This window comes from Pteropus medius, unplaced genomic scaffold (assembly GCF_902729225.1).
Source record: "Pteropus medius unplaced genomic scaffold, Ma_sr-lr_union100, whole genome shotgun sequence".
Classification (NCBI taxonomy): domain Eukaryota; kingdom Metazoa; phylum Chordata; class Mammalia; order Chiroptera; family Pteropodidae; genus Pteropus; species Pteropus medius.
Window position 1 is genome coordinate 4,423,967 of NW_024355206.1, and position 23,169 is coordinate 4,447,135.

The following is a 23,169-nucleotide window of genomic DNA, read 5'->3' on the forward strand; positions in this document are numbered from 1 at the left end:
CCTCACACTCACAAAATAGAAATTTTATAATTAGAAAGTTTCATTCTGAAAAAGCAAATAAATTAGAAAAACTACTAGAATGAATATACACTAAAAAGGCATACTCCAAGGAATATTTTAAAAGACTATTAAAGAATTACTAGCAAATCACAGTAGCTAAAGTAATATATTGAAAAATAGTTTGAGGAAAAATAAGTCACTTTCGCTAAATGGTTCTCTTGCCGTCAGTGCACTCACAGGATGGGAGGTAGCAGGAGGCACATACCTGGGCACAGACCAGGGCTGTCTTGTTCTGTGCTGCATAAACGGATCCAGCTTCACCCGACACTTCATCCTCCCCTGCAAACTTGATTTTCCGATTTCCTTAAAGAGGTCTTCAATAGCCCGATGGTCTTATTTAGCTGGAGTGTCTCTGTATCTTGCGATAAGTTTCTTTTCTGGGTCTGAAGTTTCCCGATTTCTAAAATAAAGAGACAGTACATAGGTTTTATTTAAACATGCTTTGAAGACGGTTATTATTTTTTTTGTATACTCCCTCTTCCATCCCCACCTCCCAAACAGGCACACAGCAGACCCTTCATAAAAGCTTGTTGAATTGATAACAAATCTGTAGCTCGTACCCAGCGCTTGGCGCTTAGAGGTTCAATAAAAACTCAGACGTTTAATTTAATGTTTGATCTCTCCAGCGCGTTTGTACCTTACTTGAGACCGAGAACTATGAATTCACTAGAGCCCTGGCGACAGAAGACGGAATCAGCCGGGGCCCGGTTCTCAAGGGTCCGCAGTAACTCGTTCATTTCACAAATACCTTTTCCACGCCACTATTTATGAAGGTGGAAAAAGGTGAGTCAAGAGTGGGAAATCCCGGGCTCCCCACGACGTTGCGACAGTGCTGAACTCCCAGGGCCGGGTCCCAGTCACACTTTTGGCCCTTTCATTGGTTGTCACAGCCCCTCCCTCTGTTACCCGGCCAATCCTGGACGCCGCGGGAGGCATGACCGCCGCAGGCAGCCAGTCAAAAGTGCCGGAGGGACTGTCGCGGGGCGCTGACGCGTTGACGGCCCAGCGAAAAATGTCACCGGGCGAACGCTCCTGTGGCGGGGGCTGCGAGGAGGCCAGGCCCGGGCGAGACGAGCCCTCCGGCCGCTGACCACCGACGTCATGGAGGACGAACAGCCCGACAGCCTGGAGGGCTGGGTGCCGGTCCGCGAAGACCTCTTCGCCGAGCCCGAGCGGCACCAGCTGCGCTTCCTCGTAGCCTGGAACGACGCGGAGGGCAAGTTCGCGGTGACCTGTCACGACCGCACGGCGCAGCGGCGGCGGCAGCGCGAGGGGAGCCGGCCGGGGCCCCCGCCTGAGCCCGAGCCCGCGCTCCCGCCCAGCTGGGCCGGCCTGCTCTCGGCCGCCGGGCTCCGCGGCGCGCACCGGCAGCTGGCGGCGCTGTGGCCGCCGCTGGAGCGCTGCTTCCCGCCGCTGCCGCCCGAGCTGGAGGCGGGCGGCGGCGGGCTCTGGGGCCTGTGGGCGCTGGTGTGGCCGGCGCGCGCGGGCCCCGGCGAGGCGGCGCTGCAGGAGCTGTGCGCGCGGCTGGAGCGCTACCTGGGTCAGGCGGCCGAGGGCTGCGGCGGCGCGGCCGTGCGTGACGCGCTACTTCCGGCCGACGGCGGCGCGCCCGACTGCGAGAGCCCGCGCGCCTTCCGGGAGCGCGCCCTGCGCGCGCGTCTGGCCGAGGCCGGCGCGCGGCTGCGCCAGGTACGCCCGCGGGACCCCAGCGCTCTCCCTGCCCAGTGTGCCTAGGCTGTCGGGGGCAGGGGGTCCGGGGGGGTGGTCGAGGGCGAGTGGGGCTCTTCCACGACTCCTGGGCCGCAGAGCAGCAAGTTCACAGTCTGACGTGGGGAAGGGGGCGCTAGGTCACAGGTGCACTTCACCTGCAGGGATGCAGGGGGATGCTGCGCGGGCGCGCGGGAGGCGCAGAGCGAAGACGTGTTAGGTTCAGTCAGAGCGCAGATACTAGCGGAGCAGGCTGCTGCTTCGGGAAATGCCAGAAAACTCAAAGCAAAACAGAGGCATCCCATCCACGTAGGAGATAACACAGCTCCAGGTTCTGTGTGTGGGAAGGTCAGAAAAGGAGGCAAGATGTTTTAGAGGATGAAGATTTCTTCCACAGGTTTCTTAAGTCATAAAGACCCGGCCAAGTGGAAAATCGACAGGAAGCGAGCTTTATTGGTAAATTTGGAATAGCGGCAAGAGTTCAATTGTAAGCTTGAAAGAGGTAATTTGAGAGAGCCGACAATGCATTACTTGAGTGGTAAACATAGAACTTAGGGGAGGGGAATGCAAGGTCACAGAAGAGTTCAGAAGAAAATATGTTGTGCATATCCACAGTTAGTAAGGAGGGCCAAGATTCAGTGCTTTATTCTACACCCTGGACTGTCCTCTTGCTTGATCTTTCTCACTAAAGGCCATCCTCACTCTAGATGATTTTTCTGTGCATTCTTTTGAGGAATGGGAGATGTAAGAGAAGAATCCAGCCACATTTCAAAACCTTAATTACATCCTTTCAAGCTAAATACGGAATGAGCATTTCAAATTAAAATACTTTTATAAAAGGAATTTGTTAGTGGCGTCATCTTATACTGTGGGTTTTATGTGTAAATACCCACTTCTCATGGGTCGATTTCACTTCATGATAGGAGGAAATCACAGGGCACTTTCAGGCCAGTCAACTTTTGATCTTCAACTTTATCATTTTGTATCAGACAGACTTATTTTTTAAATACTCAGTCTCTCAAAGAAGTGGTTTTTCAATTGTTACTATTGTTAAAGTACTTTAACAATAGTAACAATAGTAACAATTGGTTACTGTGGCAACCATGTTCTTCCAGTATTTACTGCAACCATTTAGAGATATGCGAGAAGTTGCGACTTCATGTAAGCTTGATATAAAGTGAAGTTCCTTCAAGGGTCTTATAGCAGTAGAATAGTTCATAACAAATAAAACATAGACTACATCCACGTAAATGTGTGTAATCTTACTACTCACCTCGTATTTAGAAAAGCAATTGATTCTGTAATTAGACCAATTGCTAATATTACTAATATATATAAAACGAAGCTGAATGTTTGCAGTTCTTCTGATTAGTTTAAGAAATAAGCCTGAAAAGTACCAGTTGTCTGAAGTATATGTGTGTGTGTATCTGTGTGTGTCTGTGTATGTGTTCCAATTTTCTTCAGGGAAACTTTCTTTTTTTTAATACTACTTTATCACCTAGATAAAACTACAGCTGAACATAAATCATTTTATCCTTAAGCAGAAGGGTGAATAGAAGAATTTAAGGACATATTGATTGAAAAAAAATTCTTTACTATTGCTTGATAGTGGTGTCATCTTATACTGTGGGTTTTATGTAGATAATTTCTCACCAAATGAGTCTGTCATTGCTTATTATGAGTTGTTTGTTATAAATGCTGTTTATTTTCTATGCTGTATCAGAAGAAGCGCTCTGCAGAGACTAGAGCCACAGTGGTGACCCTGTAAATGAGTCTGCTCTGCTGGGGGCTTGATGGCAGTATTAACCTGGGGACTTGAGAAAGTCTGCCTGATGACATATTTGGACACAACTCTATAATGTCCTCATGAGATTTAAAAAAGGAGTACAGCCTCACAAAACCTTTATCATCAGAAAAGTGATGGAAACGTACCAGCTACAGCCTCCAACCCAGAAATAACCAGTTAATATTTGGTGATTCTTTCAGGTCCTTTTCTCTGGACACTCTATACATAGTTGAGATCAAATTTTGAACTCTGCTTTGTATTAAAGTTTAGAACATTAAGGTCTCTTTTGTTCAGTTTTGTTTGCTTGCCGTGATCCTATAAATACCGTCCATTCTTGAGCCGTATTTAAATTCTGCCTTCCAGATTCTTCAAGGGCATGAAAAGGCCAACACCATGGTAGCATTAATGGAAGTTTATCAAGAAGAAGATGAAGCCTACCAGGAATTGGTTACCGTGGCAACCATGTTCTTCCAGTATTTACTGCAGCCATTTAGAGATATGCGAGAAGTTGCAACTTCATGTAAGCTTGATATTTTGGTATGTTTTCTTTATGTCTTTATTTTTTCAGATGTACTATTTGTCACATTTAAGATTTAATCTGTGTTTGCCTGTTGGGTTCACCCTTAATGTTTAGATGACATTGTAGCTATGTTGAACTTATCTTTAAAAATTGATTAAAAAAAAAATGAAGACAATTTACATTGGTCATCTTCATAAAGATTTCTGCAGATTTTCAAGGGTTAAACGCATTCTTTGCTGATGACTTGTTTTTGAGGTAATACTTATTTACTTTAGCTTATTTTCTGCCTCTAAGAACACATGCAGATTTCTTAGAAATATAGTGCAATTTTAAATAGCAACGCCCTGGATTGTAATTCAGTAATTTAAACTTTAGTGAATGCTGCCATCACTCGTTTCACTGAGTCATGGAACGACCAGTGACACTAGTTAGAACAGGCTTTCTTGTCCATTGTTACAAATGGATCTACAGCTCAGAGGGCTTCAGTAGCTTTCCTTGGTCCCAATCCACTGGTATCGGAAGACATCAAAGAGATCTGTTGATCTCTGTCTCCCGCACTGGGCCATCCTTCCATACATACACTCACGACCCCCACCATGGCACTGTGTATAACGATGAAACTCCTGCCACTCTCATCTGAAGCTGTTCTGTTCATTACTTAGAAAGTCAATTATTGGTATGATCTTTACTTCCTGTATGTATTTTTTCTTTCTTTAAATAGCAGCTTTATTGAGATATCATTCACAGACCATACAATTTACCTACTTAAAGTACACAATTCAGTGGGTTTTAGCATATTCAGAGTTGTGCAGCCATCACTACAGTCTAATTCCGGAATATTTTCACTGCCCCCAAAAGAAACTCCATACCCAATGCAGTCACTCCCCATCCCCTCAGCCCTAGGCGGCCACCAGTCTACTTTCTGCCTCTGTGGCTTTTCCTATTCTGGACATTTCTTGTTGTATGGAATCATACAATATGCGGTCCTTTGTGTCTGGCTCCATTCATGTAGCATGATGTTTTCAAGGTGCATCCATGTTATGGTATGTATCTGAACTTCAATCCGTTGTATTGCCAAATATTCACTGTATGGATACAGCACATTTTACTTATCCTTTAGCAATTGATGGACATTTGGCTTGTTTCCACTTTTTGGCCATTATGAATAATACTGCTGTGAACATTTATGTACAAGTTTCTATGTGGACATGTGTTTCCATTTCTCTTGGATATATACGCAGGAGCAGAACTGCTAGGTTATAAGGTAACTCTATGCCTAACCTTTTAAATGAACTGCCAGACTGTTTTCCAAAGCAGATGCCCCCTTTATATTCCCACCAGCAGTAAATGAGGGTTCCAGTTTGTCCACATCTTTGCCAACACTTATTATCTGTCTTTTTGATTACAGCCATCTGAGTGGATGTGAAGAGGTATCTCACGGTAGTTTTGATTTACATTTCCTTGATGGCTAACCTGAGTATATTTTTTATGTTACTAGCTTTGCAGAAGAATTGGATGCTGGATGACATAGTACATGTCATAATCATGAATATATAGATTTTACTGTCTTTTAGGTTATTGTATTACTTTTGCCCTTCAGAAAAGATTCATGATATTGAAGAGCTTCCTGCCATGTCCCTAAAAGAAAAAGTTGCTGTAATAAAGCAAAGTAAAAGTTGTTGTTTTTTCTTTATGCCAGGTATCCCTTTGTCTTCCAAATGATGCCCAGCTTACAGCCTTATTCATTCTCAATAAGACATTTTATTGACTAACTAGTAGTAATTAAAGTAGTTGAAATAATCAATATACCCAATTTGCTTTCATTTTCCTAACAACTGTACATTACTAGTCTTTCTTACTCATACAGTTTTCCCTTATTTCTATAGAAGTCCTTGGATGAGGATGATCTGGGTCCTAAAAGGATAGTGGCCTTGCAGAAGGAGGCTCAAGAGTGGACCAGACGGGCTGAAGAAGCTATTGTCTCTATTCAAGATATTACAGTGAATTATTTTAAAGAAACAGTAAAAGCATTAGCAGGTAATAATTCAAATGCTACACTAAGTTACATGTCATTTTCATCTTAGTCAGAAAAACATCTAAATGTCTTTTTAGTACCAGGCACTTGGTCCTGGGGCTTCAGTATAAGGATGAGCATACACAGACACTGTCCAGTCTGAGGGGAAAGAAGTCTTAGTTACATGTTCATTCGAAGACATGGGGAAATGGCAACGGCAACAAGCCACGTGAAAAAGAGGAACACAGGGTTTTGAGAGCTAGAGAGAGAAGTCAGGCTCCATCAGAGGGGTAAGCAAGGGCCTCTGAGAAGTGGCATTTGTCCCAGTGTCTGAAAGGTAAATGGAAGTTGAGAAAGCAGACGAGCGAGGAAGACTGTTCCAGGCAGAAGGAATAGCATTTACAAAGGTCCTCTGGCTTGAGGGAGCTTGGCAAGTGTGAGGGACTTAGAAAACACCCTTGGGTTGGAGCAGAGCATGGAGAATGTGGGGTGAGAGTGCAGGCAAGAAGACAGCTGATGGCAGTTCCAATGAGGAAACAACTTTCTGTCACCAGCTTGTTCAATCATAGCCCATTCATCAACAGAACCATGTCACTACTAAGCATGATTCTTTAGTTTTATGAATGGCAAGAGTTCCATGGTATATTAAGTGAAATAAACAATATATAAAGAAGAATGATGATCTTGCGTGGGGGGTTCTTTTTGTTCTTTTTTTTTTTTTGTCAAACTATATAACCCTGTCTGTCTAGCTGGAAACAATCTAGAAGTACATGCACCAAAATGTAAGAAGCAATTGAAGTAGATAACATTCATGATTCTTTTCTTTTTTTTTTTTTTAATGGAGTATCTAAAATTTTATACAAAGGACCATGGATTATTTTTGTGATGATAGAAAGTCATGAAAATAAGTTTTCTTTTAAAAAGGATGTTTTGCCGGTAATACGGAAGGCAATAAACAAAGAATTAGCTCGGAGAAATGTTTACTCTTTTAATGAGTAATTATGTTTTGCTTTATTCATTATAATCCGGCAGGAATGCAGAAACAAATGGAACGGGATGAGAAGAGGTTCGGCCAGGCTGCCTGGGCCACCGCAGCCCCCAGGTTAGAAAGACTCAAGCTGATGTTGGCTCGAGAGGCTCTGCAACTCATGAGAGCCAAAGAGTTGTGTTTAAATCACAAAAGAGCTGAAATTCGGGGAAAGGTAAGACAATGATAGAGGTGACTTTGATTTTCGATGTCATTTTTCCTTCTGGCTATCGTTAAAGAGCTTCCTTTCTTCACTTATTCCAACACCATCTTCTAGTAGATAAGAATTGAGAGACCATGAAAGGTTGGCTATAAAGTTTCCCATTGCTCAAGATGGTTTTGAAATATTACATTGTAGGATTCCCTTGATAATAACATTGAGCGCAGTACAGAAGTAGGTAATATACTCTAAAATTAATCAAGCAATATTTTCAGCACAACTTTAGAATAATCAGATGCTTCATCCTAGGATCATAGTCAAATTTTTCCTGTAATGTTATGACTTTAAAGCAGAAATCACTGTAAAGTCCTCATTGCCATTGATTTTTCTCAAACCTAAATATTTTTATCTGTTTCAAGGATGAGATAAAGTATTTGTAAAAATGTTGGATAAGGCATTTTTGTTTCGTTAAACAAAATGGAAGAGTATTTCTTTTCTATTCGCTTTTTTATATTTGGCATTGAGCAAGGAATAGTAAAGAGCTCAGATACTTCTATAGTTTGCTTTTACTATACTATTTTAACTTGCTCTTATTTTTTTTCCATGAAAACAAGATGGAAGATCTTCCAGAACAAGAAAAAAATATAGATGTTGTAGATGAATTAGAAATACAATATTATGAAGTTCAATTAGAGCTATACGAGGTTAAATTTGAGATATTAAAATATGAAGAAATACTGCTTATTACACAGTTGGACTCTATTAAAAGACTTATCAAAGGTAAAATTTATATTTAAATATATATTAATAATGTTTAAATTATACATCAAGGGAATACAGACCATATTATCAATTACTTCTTGTAAATTGTCTAAAAAAATCTACTGAAATTTCCTAAAGTTTCCCCTAAGTATTTTTATTATTCAAATATGTTTATTGTTAAACACACGGCAAAATAAAGGAAGAAAAATTATTACCCCAATTCCATCATCTAGAGATACTTAGTGATGATAATTTATTGATTAACTTTGTAGCCTGATGTATATAAATATCTATCCATTTTTAAATTATATATCCTGTTCAATATCCACTTTTTTCTTTTAATACATAATAACCACCTTTCCATTTCAGTAATAAAATCTTCAAAAATTTTAATGGCTACGTAGTATTCCCTTATGTGGATATACTGACTTTGATTTTTCAGGTTTCCACTGTGGTGAACAGCAGTGTAGTAAAGCACTGTTCTTCACACGTGTCTGTGTAGGATGGATTATTTCCTTGGAATAAATTCTAAAGATGAAATCACTAGGTCAAGGACCATGCAGAATTTATATTTGACACATATCTGTTAAAACACTGCAACAGTCATTTGATATATACTTTTCCTCACCTTCATTATTTTCTAATTTCTAAATTTCATACTGCAGCAGCCCTCCAGATAAGTTGTACAAAATGACACTCCATCAGCAGTTTATGAAACTGTTTCTCTGTACTTTTATCATTCTTTTAAATTCTTACCTACTTGATAGAAAAAAATGGCATCTTCTAATTTTCATTTATTCAGTTACAAGTGACGTTGAAAGCAATTTTGTATATTTACTGGCCACTTGTATTTCTTTCATTAAGTGCCTATTCATGGTCTTTGCCCATTTTCCTTTGGAATGTTCCTCTTCCATATGAACGATATTAGTCTACTAATTTGTCATATATTGTAAATAAATTCTTCCTGTTGTTCGCTTTTTCTCACCTTGTAAAACTATTTAATTTTTATGAAGTCACATCTATCTGCTTTTGGTGTTATACCTGGCAAAGTCATCCTCATCCTAAAATTGTGTCAATATTTTACTTATTTTTTTCTTTTAGTATTTTTAAGATTTTTAAAAGAGCATTTCGCTCTTCAATCCAGTTAAAATTAATTGTGATGTAGGGTAGGACTCTAACTCCCCTCTCAAGATGTTAGCAGTCCCAATCACTGATTTTGAAAATACTTTCTCCTACTGCTTTGATTTGCTTACCCCTCTCATATCCAGAATTATTATATTTATTTTGATCTATTTATGAACTGTTACTTTATTTCATTGATTTGTGAGTGGCTTCTGGTACTGGTACCGAACTATTCCCATTATTGAATCTTGGAAGCACACTTTAGTTTATGGGAAAGCACGTACTTCCTCATTACTCTACTTTTCCATAAGTTTTCTGACTATATTCTTACTCCTTTATTCTTCCAGATGAACTTTAGAATCATTTTGACAAGTTCAGAACAAATAGATAAATAAATAAAAACTCATTGGAATTTTTATTGGGATTGTGCTTAAAATTAGAGATTAATTTGGGGAGAACTGTCATCTTTGCAATTTTGAGTCTTCCCATCCAAGGACATGGTATGTCTCCCCATTTACTTAAGTCTTTTTTTCCCTAAAGTTCCACCAAGTTTAATAATTTTCTTCACACAGATCCTGAACATTTAATTTAATCATAGGCATTCAAAAAACTTTACAGTAGTTTCAGATTATAAGAATTTTACATATTTAGGAAAAAATTCTATGAAAAAAAGTTAATCTGGAAGTATGCATGCCAAATTGTTGATAATGTCTTCCTCTGGGTTAGGATTCCAAAGGTTTGGGGAAAGAAGAAGAAAATTTCACTTTCTTCTGTGGGGCTTGAATTTGTTACAATTAGCATGTATTTTTAAAAAATCAACATGTAATCAAGACTAAATATCATTAAGTCACCTTAATATACTGCTGGTAGAATGTAACTTGCCTTTCTGGAGGGCAGTTTGACAGTAGACAAGAGTCTTAAATATTCATCTGCTAAAGAGATAATAAATGTACACAAAGACCTATATTCAGAGATGTTTATCATGGTGAAACTGAAAATAGAACATTGGAGCATCCTAACAACCAGGAATGTTTAAATTAGAGAATACTGTTTTGCCATTAAAATTCTATTTCCATCACATGGAAAATGTTCTCTTAGAACTCTGTTTGTTGGCATGTGTAGCTATATAAATAGTATATATGTGTGTGTGTGGTTCTCCTGGGTGGTGGAATTACATGTGCTCTTTACTCTCCTTACATTTAAAATATTTTTATGCCTTATTTTTTAAATAATAAAACATGTCTTTAAAAAATCATGAATATGTTTCCAGATAAACAGGATGAAGTCGTGTACTATGATCCGTGTGAAAATCTGGAAGAACTCAAAGTCATTGATCGAGTGACGGGACTGCAGGACGACAGGAATTCGGAGGTGCAAGCGCTCAGCCGGCAGCGCCAGCAGCTGGAGAGCAGACGGGGCTGGATCTGTGCCAGGAGAGCCTGTCTCAGGAACAGAAAGGTGGGCGCCCAGGGCAACTCTCCCTCTCCCCGCTGCCAGGGGTCTCTGCTTTCACGAAAGGTGAAAGAGGTATCAAAAATAAGGCTTTGGCCAACACAGTGATGAATGCTTTGTGTTTTTATATGGCTACAATTAAAATATATTTAAAATTTTTTCTTAAGATGATTGTTTCTTTGGGATTTAGGCATTTACTATAATCTTTAGATTTTAATTAAGCCATTAACTATTTGTTGACTGCCTATTACATACAGAAGTATTTTTAAAACCACAATAAGTAGAAACTTTTAATCGTCAGCTATAGTAAATTCTATAATTTAGTGTAAATTGTTGATGATAAAATCAGAGATAATATTGAGCTCATTTCAATCCTTATAATTGGTTAGTGATCTTTTTCTTAATTTTTAAAAACTATATGATTAGATTAGGTAACAAACTAAGAATAGTTAGTCATAGTTGAAATATCATTTTTAATATAATTTTTCAGGTATTTGTAGATTGATATGCTTATGTAGGTATGTCTGGAAATATAATTACTGTTTGCAGCATTATGGGGAAATGTGCTTATAACAATAAGCGTATTTCCCCGTAATGCTGCAAACAGTAATTATAATTATAAAATAAGCACTGAAACTTATCCTTAGGACACATCCCATTTAAGAATGAAGGACTCCTGTGTGCCCTCTCATTTTCCCTTGGTTGGAGAATCTGCTTTTTCACCTCCTTAAGCACTAAATCACAGCTATGGCCCTTCTGGTTGGGAACAGCTAATTCCTGCAAGTGCTCATCACCCCTCATCACATGACAGGGGAAGTGTCAGGCAGTACCACTGAGCCACTCCAGAAACGCCTGTTCATGATTGTCTTACACGGCACCCCAAATACAATGCTTTTTTTCTTTCAACCTTTTATGCTATAGCCCATGATAATATTGAAAACCACGTAGGTGATTTGTATTATTCCACCAGGATCAATGCAAAGAAAACCATCGGCTCCGACTACAACAGGCTGCAGAAAGTATAAAATATTTTCATCAGCATCACAGTATTCAGATGGTGAGTGGTTAAAGAAAAATGTTCTAGATTTGCATAGTATAGCATCCTGGCTTAACTTTGTGGACACTGAAGCCTCACTGCCCTGGACCTGCAGCGGTCAGCCTCAACCTGGGGAGACTGCAGCCCAGTCCTGTAGTCTGGGGAGCAGACGGGGGTGGTCGGGAGCAGGCGACAATGTTGGGTTACAGCCCCTTTCTTATTTTTATTTTGAAGAATTTACAAATATGTTTGTTTAAATATAGAAGAGAGACAAGATAAAAGAAGAGGAGCAAAAGAAAAAAAAATGGATAAACCAAGAACGCCAAAAAACGCTGCAACGATTGAGAGAATTTAAAGAGGTAAGTTCCGGAAATAATCACCTCGCCTACATTTTCCAGAGGAATAAATGCAGATCACCCATCCTCAGAGAAAGTATCAAGGATTATGAACAGATCATTTGGAATACAAGCTGTTCCCAAAATGCCATTACTTTTAGTATATAGATAAAAGTAAAAAATATCAGACTATCGAGATGTTTTGACGTTGCCACACGCTAGGGTTCCTGCTCGCCCCCTCCAAGTGGTGCTAGCTCTGCCCACCATGGTGTCGACCAGCAGGGAAACCAAAAATAGTTAAACTGCCCTCGACTTTAGCTAGTTTTTTCCTCATTTGCAATAAAGAATTCTTGAAAATGAAGTCTAGGGAACACTGTGCCATAAATCTTGTTAAATGCTCTATTAAACGTGAATAGGTTTTTTAAATAAGTAAATAGTTACTTATTTAAAAATATTAAGCTTGTCGAATGTAAACCATAAACCTGTTCTCATCACATATCCGCACACACACCTTCACAAAGACCCAAGTTCATTATTTCTCCCAAAGAGAAAACAACCTGCTCCAGACAGGCCTCTGAAATAAGGTCCTGAAGGGTTGTGATGTGACACTAACAAGTAAAGTTGGGGCTACTGGAGCAGAAAATCACGACCTACCAGCTTATCTTGTTTTCTGTTACACTCAGCACCCCGACCACTCCCAAGCGCCTCCCGTATCCCAGGCACTGAGCTAGGTGCTTACACTCGTCTCATTTCATTTTTGAAATGAACTTGTGAGATACTATCAATCATCCACTTCACAGATGAGCAACCACGGCTCAGAGGGGTTACACAGCTGGGCTCAAGGTCATACAGAGTGGGGTCCCTAACTCCAGAGCCACAACAGGGATTCTGTAGCTTGGGCAGCAAACCAGAAATCATCGGCGGAGCTCCTGAAAGTACTAATGCCCAGAGCCCACTTCCAGAGACTCTGATTTAATCGTCCTGAACAGGGGCCAGGGCGGGAATGAAAGCAGGAAGAAGGCGCAAACAGGAGTGACGTGAATACCCACTGAATGTAGAGCGAATGAGCTGGACAGTAACTTGTGAGCTGTCACCAGAGGGTGATTCCTGCAATGGAATCAGTATGGAGGAAGAGACCCAAGTCCAGCTCTTTAGCCCTGAACCAGTCAGGCAGATCAATGATCAACTTTCACACAGAGATAGTATGAGGTAGGAGGACAGACAGATGGAAGGTGATGGAATCAGGCCGCCTAAGCTCTCAGCAAGCTGGAACGAGTTAAACAAGTTGACCTCAAATTGGTGTAAGTTGCAGGTTTTTTGGTCCAAAAGTACACTTATACAAGGGGTGGTGGGAAGGAGTGTGTTGGTAGGAAGGAGTGTGTGTGTGTGTGTGTGTGAGAGAGGAGAGAGAGAGAGAGAGAGAGAGAGAGATTTAAATATGGGGAAAAGAATTCTGAGAATTGAGTTTCCTTCACTTTAATGTGACTCACTTGGGATGAAGTTGAAGAAAACCTTATGAGTTTTTAGAAAGTAGGTGCAGAAGCATCCTTTGTAGAATGAGGGAGTTCTGCGTGTACCAAGAAGTGTCACCCTTGAAGGGACGAAGCCAATGTGAGCACATTTAGAAGGAAGGAAGGGAAAAGGCCGGAAATGAAATCCCATGGTACAAGATACTTGTGGAACCCAGACAAGTTGATTTTAAATATCTCAGGGGCTGTCACATGTGTCCGGGGTGAGGCACACTGTCTGGCAATGTCAGGCAGAACACAGCAGGCCGGAGTCATAGTGACCTGCTGCTGTGGGGTGCAAGGAGGTGATCCTTGGCTAGTCGGGGCTCCCCAACATCAGGAGATGGCTGGGCGACCCCTGAGGTCTGGCAGTTCCTGGGGTTGTGTTCTACTGGCCTGTTCTCTGACTGAAAGCTGTACGGTGACAGCTGCATCAGTGAGGTTGGGGACTTGTGGCCATTGCTCTGCTGTTTGTTCTGAAAACAGCAAATGTTGAGAGAGACAGAAATACTCTGAGTTTATCATGAATTGCGCTTTTGTGTGTTTTAATTTTACACTTAAACTTCAGTGTTTTAAGTTTGGTATGTGTTTTTGGCTTAAGTTTATAATAACAGCCTCATATTATATACATCCTTTGCCAGTTTCTTCACTTAAATTGTTTTTGAGGTACATTCATGTTGATATATATGTGTATATAGTTTATTTTAATGGCTACATAGTATTAATATTTTATATGTTTTACTGGCTAATCAATGCCTTTTTTAGGGATTCCCCTCCTGACCCCTCAAGATTAGTTCTTTGTTGGCTAGATTTTTATCAAATGAATACCTGAGAGACTAGAACTTTTTAAATTCACATTTTTTAAAATTATAAAATATAAACATATTAGAGGAAAGGAACATCCATAATTCCTATTTTACCTGTCGCTTTGATGTCCACTCTATTTTTCTTAGCTGTTTTTTGCATGATTATAAATTTAATACTCCATCATCTGTATTTTTTAGGATGTTCCACAAACTTTATACTATTTATGATTTTTCATGGCTGCCTAATATTTTATATAAATTCACTGTAATTTTTTAACTATTGCTGATATTTAGTTTGACTTTTCATACTAAAAATATTATATTTTTATGTTTCCTTCCATATCTATTTTATTAGAGAAATTATTATATCAAAGGATATAAATGCTTATTCTTTAATACAGATTTAGTAGCAAGGGTGGGTGTACAAAGTAAGAGAAAGCCACTCTGTGAATTAGCACAGTCCACACACAGAAACTCTTCTGTGTTCATTTCTTTACAGAAAGTTCCAGCATTTTGATGGTTTGCATTTGTGGCAAGTTTCTCACAGCAGTTTTCCATTTTCAGAGATGTCCAGGTCGGTCTGTAGTAAAGACCTCTTGCCCGGAACCTGAGGCTCCAACCCCGCCAGGTGGACTTGCCCAGCAGGCCTCCTCGCCGCCCTCTGGGACAAAGGCCGTGACCTCGTCATCCTCCGGGGAGACCAGAAGGGCTCCCTTACCGGAAGTCGGTGATGTGAAAACTGCCGAGCTTCAAGACTGTCCTGGAAATACCCCTGTCCCGATTTTTGTTCCAGCTGGTGACCAAACACACTACAAATCCAGTGAGGAACTGTCATTACGGCCACAACCCCCGCCCTCGCCCCCATCGCCTCCACCGCCTCCACCCTCCGCCGCCGCCACCGCCGCCACCGCCACCACCACGTTGCCACCGCCACCGCATCACATGCCACCTCGCCTCCACCTCCACCTCCTCCCGCGCTACCGCACCGCCTGCCCTCCCTGCTCGGTCCTTTTCTTCTCAATCTGCAAATCATTGGAATTTCCACGGCAGGACTTCAGTAAAAGATGATGAGCCACTTCCTCTAGTGTGTGAGTCGCCTGCTGAAGGACCAAGTGATTCCTCGGACAGTTTCGAAGGCCCAGGTAATCCGCCGGATTCTGTCCCTACATCCCCATGGGTGCTTGAGCGGTTGAGCATTCTAGCTTTAGAAGCCATCCTCTTCAAATCAAAATCTTTTTCAGAATTCTCTGCAATCTTAAAATATTCCAGTATTTGCTGTCTTAAATATTACCGTTTTATTGCAAAGGTAGCGTAACCTACCTAAATCTGAGTTTGAGAAATGCTAACTCATCTTGAAGAAACCATCTCCGTACATTTAATGGTCACAAGATTCGAGATCTTGGAGGCTGTGAAAGAATAAACCTATTTCAGGTTTCTTAAGACTTCAGTATGTGTCTGAGTTGCTTTAAATCACGCTTACTGTTGCGTTTGAGTCCTTTACACAATTAACTTGTTGCATCTTAAGCAGATTGGTTGGGAATTACTGTAGAGGAATTGTGGTCAGAACATGGAAGGCTGTTCCTACAGGCTGACAGTAGACAGAAAACCTTCCTGTGAGAAATCTTTCTAAAATGAGGTGGTAAAAAAAAAAAAAATAGTGGACCACTTTTTGCCTTTGCAATACACTTGAATATTTCTCTGTTTATCTGACTCATAATTCTAATTATGGTTTAGACGTTGACTATTGAGGACACTGGCTTAAATCTGCTGAGACTCAAACCCTAATGCTTTGAGTGTATTTTATGTGTGTGTGTGTGTGCATGTGTGTTCTAGATAAATCCTAGCAAAATGTTGTGTACATGTTTTCAAGACCATGCTAGAACATGCACAGGTACTATGATAGATATTGTAAATGATGGAAATCTACCAGCTCCAAACTGTGATTCTGGATAATTGAGTATTCTGGTTGAGGTGAAGGTTTCACTGTACCTAGAACCTGGTACAAATGGAAATGTCTACCATCTGGCCCAGTTCCATGTCGCAACAACACTGTAAGTGGAGTGAGTGTGTGCCGGTGCCTAGCCCAGTGTGGGTGTGGGCGGACCCCTGTGCCCCCTTCCAGCCTGGGTCCAATGCACAGTGTGGGGAAGCCCTAGTCGACTCCCACACTCTGCCTCATTCCACTGAAAAGAATCAGAAAGTGTGAACTAGCACCAAAAAGTGCCCTTGACTGTGAAACTGTCTTCTTACTCCCAGAAGGGTGTTATAATAACCCATTTTAGGTTTGAGTCCAAAGTGAAACAGTATTTTGTTAGACACCGCCTGGCCTTTCAATCCTGAACTAGAAATGACTATTCTTCTCGAACCCTCACCTGGAAGATCTCTAAATCAGTGGCCACCATCATACCGCTCAGGGGTTTCATGGTGCCAGAGTGAAAAATAGCTTCTCCTCAGCCAGGCCTTGAAACTCTGATCTAATTTGTGTTTTGACAGCATTTCACACCCGCAAGAACAGAGCAGGCAAGGTACCTCAGGGTGACGTAGGTGGGATTAGGCACACTACAGAGACATGGCAGCGCCTCCCCCGCCAGGTTCATTTAGCTACTGATAAAAGTTTTACTTTAAAGCTTCTCATGTGTGGAAACCTACTCACTTCATTGTCATGTTGATTCATCAGTCATCACTGATTAACATCCAAGACCGAAGTTAGAGAAATACAGCAGGGTACATTTTTTAAAAAAGTGTATAAAATTGGCGAAGGAAACAGAGGGGACATAATTTCAGAGGTATATCTAAGTCGCGCACACGGGTCAGACCGTTTCACCCCAGGCATCCATAACTCTCTTCAAGATCACACAGAAATAACACGACAGCCGTATCTTGAAAAACACATTCTAACAACAGGTGTGCACAGCTGTGCGAGTTGCTGTGGACTTGAGAAGGAGTGAAAGATAAGTGGTCAAGATAAAACGTTAGAGGTTAAACTGTCCTGTATGCACACAGGGAGCTTGCGGTTGACCTTTCTAGCAGATAATCAAAATGTGTTTACAGAAACGACAGTTATTTTTATAAATTATGCTGTTAACTGATGTGTGACTTAACACTTTTAACTAGTACTAAAACGTCCTGGCATCTCGAAGAGAAAGAATATGACTTTTTGATAGTACTTGCTCTGTTTTCTCAATTTCAGGATCTATGGATGACGTGCTGGCCTCCTTAAGGCGTGACAGAATCCCTCTCCGGAAAGCGGACGTGCCAGCCCGGTCCCCTCCCCACGCCTCAGTCAACGAGCACATTCTGGCCGCCATAAGGCGAGGCGTCAAACTGAGAAAAGTTCACCCTGACCTTGGCCTGAGCCCCAGAAGTAAACCTGCCAGCAACCTGGAGAGGAGCATCCAGGCTGCACTCCAGAGAATCAAGAGAGTGTCTGCCGACTCCGAGGAGGACGAGGAGGACGGCGAGGGGCAGGGCCTGAGCGAGTGGGACCACTAAGCTCTTCTCCAAGGCCAAGGGCACACAGCGTGCTGGAATGAAGCCACAGGGCCCAAGGCCTATTCCTCAAAAGCATGTGAACAGGGTAGACTGGCCAAGTAACACCCGGAAGATCAGCAGGGTTGTGTGTGGGACATCTCAGCTTTTACTTAATGTGTGGCTCTTTAAACCAGAGAAGCAGTGCTGTGGTCACTCCTACACACCACACTGTAGTTGGGATCCGAGACCCCGAAGTAAGTGTTGCTGGAGTAGGAAAATAGTATTTATTTTTCACTGTGGATGCGCTAGAATCATTCCCTTATTCTGAAAAACGTCTACACTGTGATGGCATGTGGCAAACAGCACTGTGAGACCGCTGACTGTGTCCTGTGTGTGCGCGCCAGTGGTTTCCTCAGATTTAAAGGTTTGAATGTGAACATTATTTTAGCAATAATGAGAATAAATTGCTTATATTCAGGAATAGTTTTAAATATTTTTAATGAATGTATTTTATGTATCAAGCATTCTATAAACTCATCATAAAGAACTATGGATAATGCATCAGTGTCAATCATGAGGAAATGAAAACATGAAATCTGAACTGATAAAAAGCATAGCCTTCTCTGGTGGGGGGCCGGGTGTCAAATTTTTAATAAGATTTCAGCTAAATGTTTGCTTAAGCAAATACTAAGGTAGGGTGGGTAGTGCTCTGTGTTAAAATCAGGATAAGGGACAAGACCAGTACAAAGCGGAACACGCATTTCTCTAATTGCCCAAAATGTCCCCACTGACCTCAGATCCCTTGCGCCTGCCATGCAATCCTGGGTCTCCACAGGTCAGTGGCCGTGCCCCAGGCCTCCTGCCCCATCACAGACACAGGCCAAGCTTAGCCCCAAGACAGTTCTCTGCAAAGAACAAGATATTTTTTTAAATGGAAAAATCAGAACTACGTTGGACTTCCTTATGCTTATTTTGCAGTTATGTATTGTTTTAATGTTAATTATTGTAAACTCAGTATTTTGAGACACCAGTGATCTCATTCAGGCTTGGGAAATTCTCAGAATTTGCTAAGGACTGCCAAAGATGAGAAGGCTTCAAAAAAAAAAAGATCCTTTTCAAAAAGAGTTTTCCCAATTAAAACTCCTCTCCCAGTTACCTCTCTGTGCATCAAGACTTCTCCCTCTCTGGAGCCTTTTCTTCCTCATTTCTCCCTTTCTCCCTTTTTCCTACCCAAGCCTTGAAGTCAGTCCAGACTCTGGCCTCAGGGACCTCAGAGCCAAGGAGTGGGAGACGGCCTGTGTCCTATCGTCTTGCTGTAAACGTCTCCAACCCCCCTCCACAGTGCTGCCGATCCATCTTAGGCTCCAACAAAGTCCTTCCCAGCTCTGCATCTAGCATGGTGAGGGCTGGCACCTCAGCAAGGGGAGTCCAGCCTGACACCTGGCTGCTGTCCTGGGCAGCCCCTGCCCCTACCCCAGGTTTTACTCCAGCAACACCACACTGCTTGCCGCCTGCCTCACTTAAGCATAAGTGCCTGGGATGCCCCCAGCCCTCTGCCTCTGAGTCCCACTGAAACGACACCATCCCCAGTCACCCCGTAGAGCTTTCTCCTCTCCCAAGTCTCCCTGAGCCCCAGGCATGCTACCTCCTCACACACAGCCCTGGGTACAGGGGAGTGTACAGCTGCTGTGGCCAGTTTTACAGCCTGAGACAGGCCCTGTGGGCAAAGCTGGTTCCAGGATAACCAATCCGTAGCTGGCAGCATTCTATGGGCTGTCCTGGAGCACAAAATGAGCTGGGCCACCAGATTTATTTATTTGTTCATTCGTTCCCTCTCCAGAATGTGAACTGGGGAACACAGCAGGTAGCTGCAGGAGCTAGAAGCAGGAGGTGTTTGATGAATGTGGAACCTCTCATCACGTGAAACCGTGTAGTTCTGTGGATTTATACAGCAGAGGTTCTCGAATCTTAGGTGTGTTAAGCTCATGTGGGGAGTGTACGGTTTTTCTGCTGCTACTGTAACAAACTCGGAAGCTCGAAACAACACAAATTAATTTTCTTACTGTTCCTCAGGTCCAAGGTCCAACACGGGTCTCACTGGGCCAATACCAAGGTGTCAGCAGGGCTGCCTTCCTTTCTGAAGGCTCTAGGGCAGAAGCTGTTGTCTTGCCTTTTCCAGTGTGTAGAGGCTGCCTGCTTTCCTTGGCTTGTGGCCTTCCTCTACAGTCAAAGCCAGCAACATCATCTCTCTTCCTGACCCAGCCAGGACAGACCTCCAAAAGGTGGCTCACGCAGTGTTCAGGGCCAAAGCCAAACCCACACAGGAGCAGTGACCATCCTCAGAGCAAGCAGGCATTGGTGGCCACACTCATTTCCACCCAGTGGTGTGCTCTCCCCTGCAAACACGCACCTGGCTTAACCAGCAGTCCCTTCGAGTTAAATTGCCCTCCACCCCAAATGTTTGCTGTCAGACGGAGGACGGCTGCAGCAAGGGCCCAGGACACATGGGGAGTTCTGCAGCAGGAGGACATCTGGGAAGTTCTTATACGCCCAAGCACACGGACACGACACAGAGGTAGTTCAGAGGACTAGCAGGGACAGGACAGGGACAGGAGACATCTCAGTAGACACAAGCTCCCTTCCCGCTAACTCCTTGGGAATACATAAGCTCCTCAGAACCTTCAAAGACTCACATCTGGAGGAAAGAGGTCCTCAGAATTGACTGAGATCAATGCATGAGCCTTATAGAATGGGGGCTCGAAATAGAAATGAACTTGAATGAAGGGGAAAATAGGCTGTATTTATTTCACTCCGGAGCTGTGGGTTGAGATTCACACCTCCTACACGTTTTGGGGAAAAGCTGGTTTTCTGCCGAGCACAGACTCTGCCATGTAAATAAACTGTTCAAACAGCTCTGGAAAAGTCTTTCAGTAGAATGAGTCTCCGAGATTAGCTTTTCCTCCAAGAGCTAGGAAGACAACCACACACTCTTCTGCTGCCCTCTGCCCAAAAGCCCAGCCTGCAGAAGAAAAATGCCTCGAGTTGCCAAAAGCTCTGGCCCCATGGAGACAGAATGTGACCAGCTAGAGGGTGGGTATCCCCTAAACTTACCCGAGCATAAGGCTGCCCCAAAGCAGGAGTCTGGAATGGCATACTCAAAATCCCTCATCCTGTCCCCAAGGCATATGTGCCTCTGCCCATACTGCCATCCTTGCTTGAGGCCACAGAGAATATCATCAACCTACCCCTGGGTTGAGCTTCCAAACTTATTCCAAACATCTCCTTAAGACACAAAGGTTTCTGAAAAATTTTTGTTGACTTAAAAAGAGAAACACATTTACCATTTTACCAAACTATGTATTTTGACATATTTTGCCATAACTCGGTTACAACAAAATCAGGTAAAATTCACAAAGGTATACGAGTCTTTAAAGGAAAACCTTTTTTTCCTTAAATATAAAAAGGTAATTTGACAAATAACATCGTACTGAAACATGTAAAGCAGAAAGTGTTAGAAACACAAGAGAAATAGACAGAACTACAATATTAGTGGGAGACTAACATACTTTCCTTAGTCTTTTAATGATTCAAGTAGAAATTAGAGGTCCATAATATTAGAATTAATAAGATCATATTAATACATACAGATTGAATTTTGTTCCCTTCAGAGAATATATCTTCTTTTGCAGTTTCCTGGGAATATTTATTAAAATGAACAATTTATTAGGTCCTAAGAAAACATCAATAAACTCCAGAATGCAGAAATTGTACAGGCCATACCCTCTTTGACAGCAAAGCAGTAAAACTAGAAATTTATAGCAAATGTTTAAAACAAAGACAAATATTGAACTATCTAGAAATGAAAAAGTATAATTTCAAATAGCTCTTCAGTAAAAAATAAAGTTGAATTTGAAATTATTTATAACTTAGAACACTGTACCTAGAAATTTAACAGATGTGAATAAATTTAGAAGTCATAGCTTTAAAGTTACTAGTAACTGCTATTATTAAACAAGAAAAAGTTAAAATGGTATTCGACTTGAGAAGGTAAAAAAATATTAAAAGAAAGGAAGAAATTAGTAAGAACAAAAACAAACAATCAAAGTAGTAAATTAAGATATAAGTCCTAGAGTTGGTTCTTTGAAAAGATCGACAAAATAGAATAATTCTGGAAAAATTCATCAGAATAAAAAGGGAAAGCAGGACACACAATGTAAGAAATGAGAATAGGAAAATATAACAACTTCGTGCTGGCAAATCTGAAAACCTTAACAGAATCATTATTTAGGAAATTTAAATTGCCAGAAACTTACAGAATAGAAAAAGTTTGAAGAGACTAATAAGCATGGAAAACAATGAAAAAAAATTGTCAAAGATTATTCTCTAAAAAGGCACTAGACTTGGACAATTTTATACATGTTATCAAAACTTCAAGGAGCAAAAAATTCTAAATATTATTTAAATTGTTCCAGGGCATAGAAAAAAGAGAGCTTCCCAAGTTTGTTTGTTTTTTTTTTTAAGAGGTTAACACAAAGCCAACACCATACCTTACAGAGATAGTAGAAAAAAAATGACACAATTGTTTATCTTAACATGAAAAATTCCAAAATAATATGAGCAAACCAATTGCAGAATATTTTTCTTATTTTAAAGCTCTTATTTTTATAATACAAGTAATATACAAACCTTGTAGAAAAATCAGAAAATACAGATGAGAACACAAAAATCTGCCATAACAAATCCATCATAAATAACCACTGTTAACACTGAGTGCAGAAGTACATTGAAAGGATAAGATACTAGGAGTAAATCAGGATTTTCTAGAAATACAGAGAGAATTTAACATGAGCAAATCTATTAAAATGATTCGCCTTAAGTCATGATAAAGAAAACGCACTTGATCATTTTGACAGATGTGAAAAAAGGGCATTTAATAAAATTCTGACATCGTTACTGATGAAACTTTCAGTAAACTTGAAAGAGAAGGGTGTAACTTTAATATATAAACTCACATATTAAGAATATCTACATTAAGACTCAAATTTATACTTTTGGAGAAACACTAAGTAAAAACTACATGTATTTAAAGAAGAATGTACAATACCAGCACAATTATATACATTGTTCTAAAAGTGCTGGTCAATTTGATAAGGAAATGAAATAAGATTGTTAAAAGTATGGAGGTTAAAATTATCATCACTACCCAGAACTATTATGTATCTGAAAAAGGCAAAAGAATTAAAAACAATCACAAGGAAGGAAAGAGAATTCAGTAATTGGCTAGTTACAAAATAAACATATAATAACCAATTACCAAGTAAAAAAAAACTACTATACAATCACTCACTACAATGAGGTAGATTGACATGTTCTGACTCAGGAAGATGCCCAAGATCTATTGCC

At 41.1% G+C, this 23,169-nt stretch overlaps 2 protein-coding genes across 3 annotated transcripts in view; one reads left to right on the forward strand and one right to left on the reverse strand.

The window, feature by feature from the left end:
• The window catches only part of HOMER2 (homer scaffold protein 2), a 106,220-nt gene that overhangs the window by 2,287 nt on the left and 80,764 nt on the right, over window positions 1–23,169 (reverse strand). For both annotated transcript variants that reach the window (XR_005651899.1, XR_005651898.1), the window contains one exon: window positions 266–460. The gene's annotated coding sequence lies outside the window, so the exon portion shown is untranslated. The remainder of the gene's footprint in view (window positions 1–265; window positions 461–23,169) is intronic.
• Window positions 1,138–18,325, forward strand: WHAMM (WASP homolog associated with actin, golgi membranes and microtubules). Its single transcript, XM_039858483.1, is given in 12 exon segments — window positions 1,138–1,749; window positions 3,917–4,090; window positions 5,960–6,110; window positions 7,120–7,289; window positions 7,889–8,054; window positions 10,429–10,616; window positions 11,581–11,667; window positions 11,910–12,005; window positions 14,860–15,179; window positions 15,181–15,206; window positions 15,279–15,437; window positions 17,486–18,325. Coding segments are annotated over 12 exon segments (2,427 nt in total). The 5' UTR covers window positions 1,138–1,161; the 3' UTR covers window positions 17,788–18,325.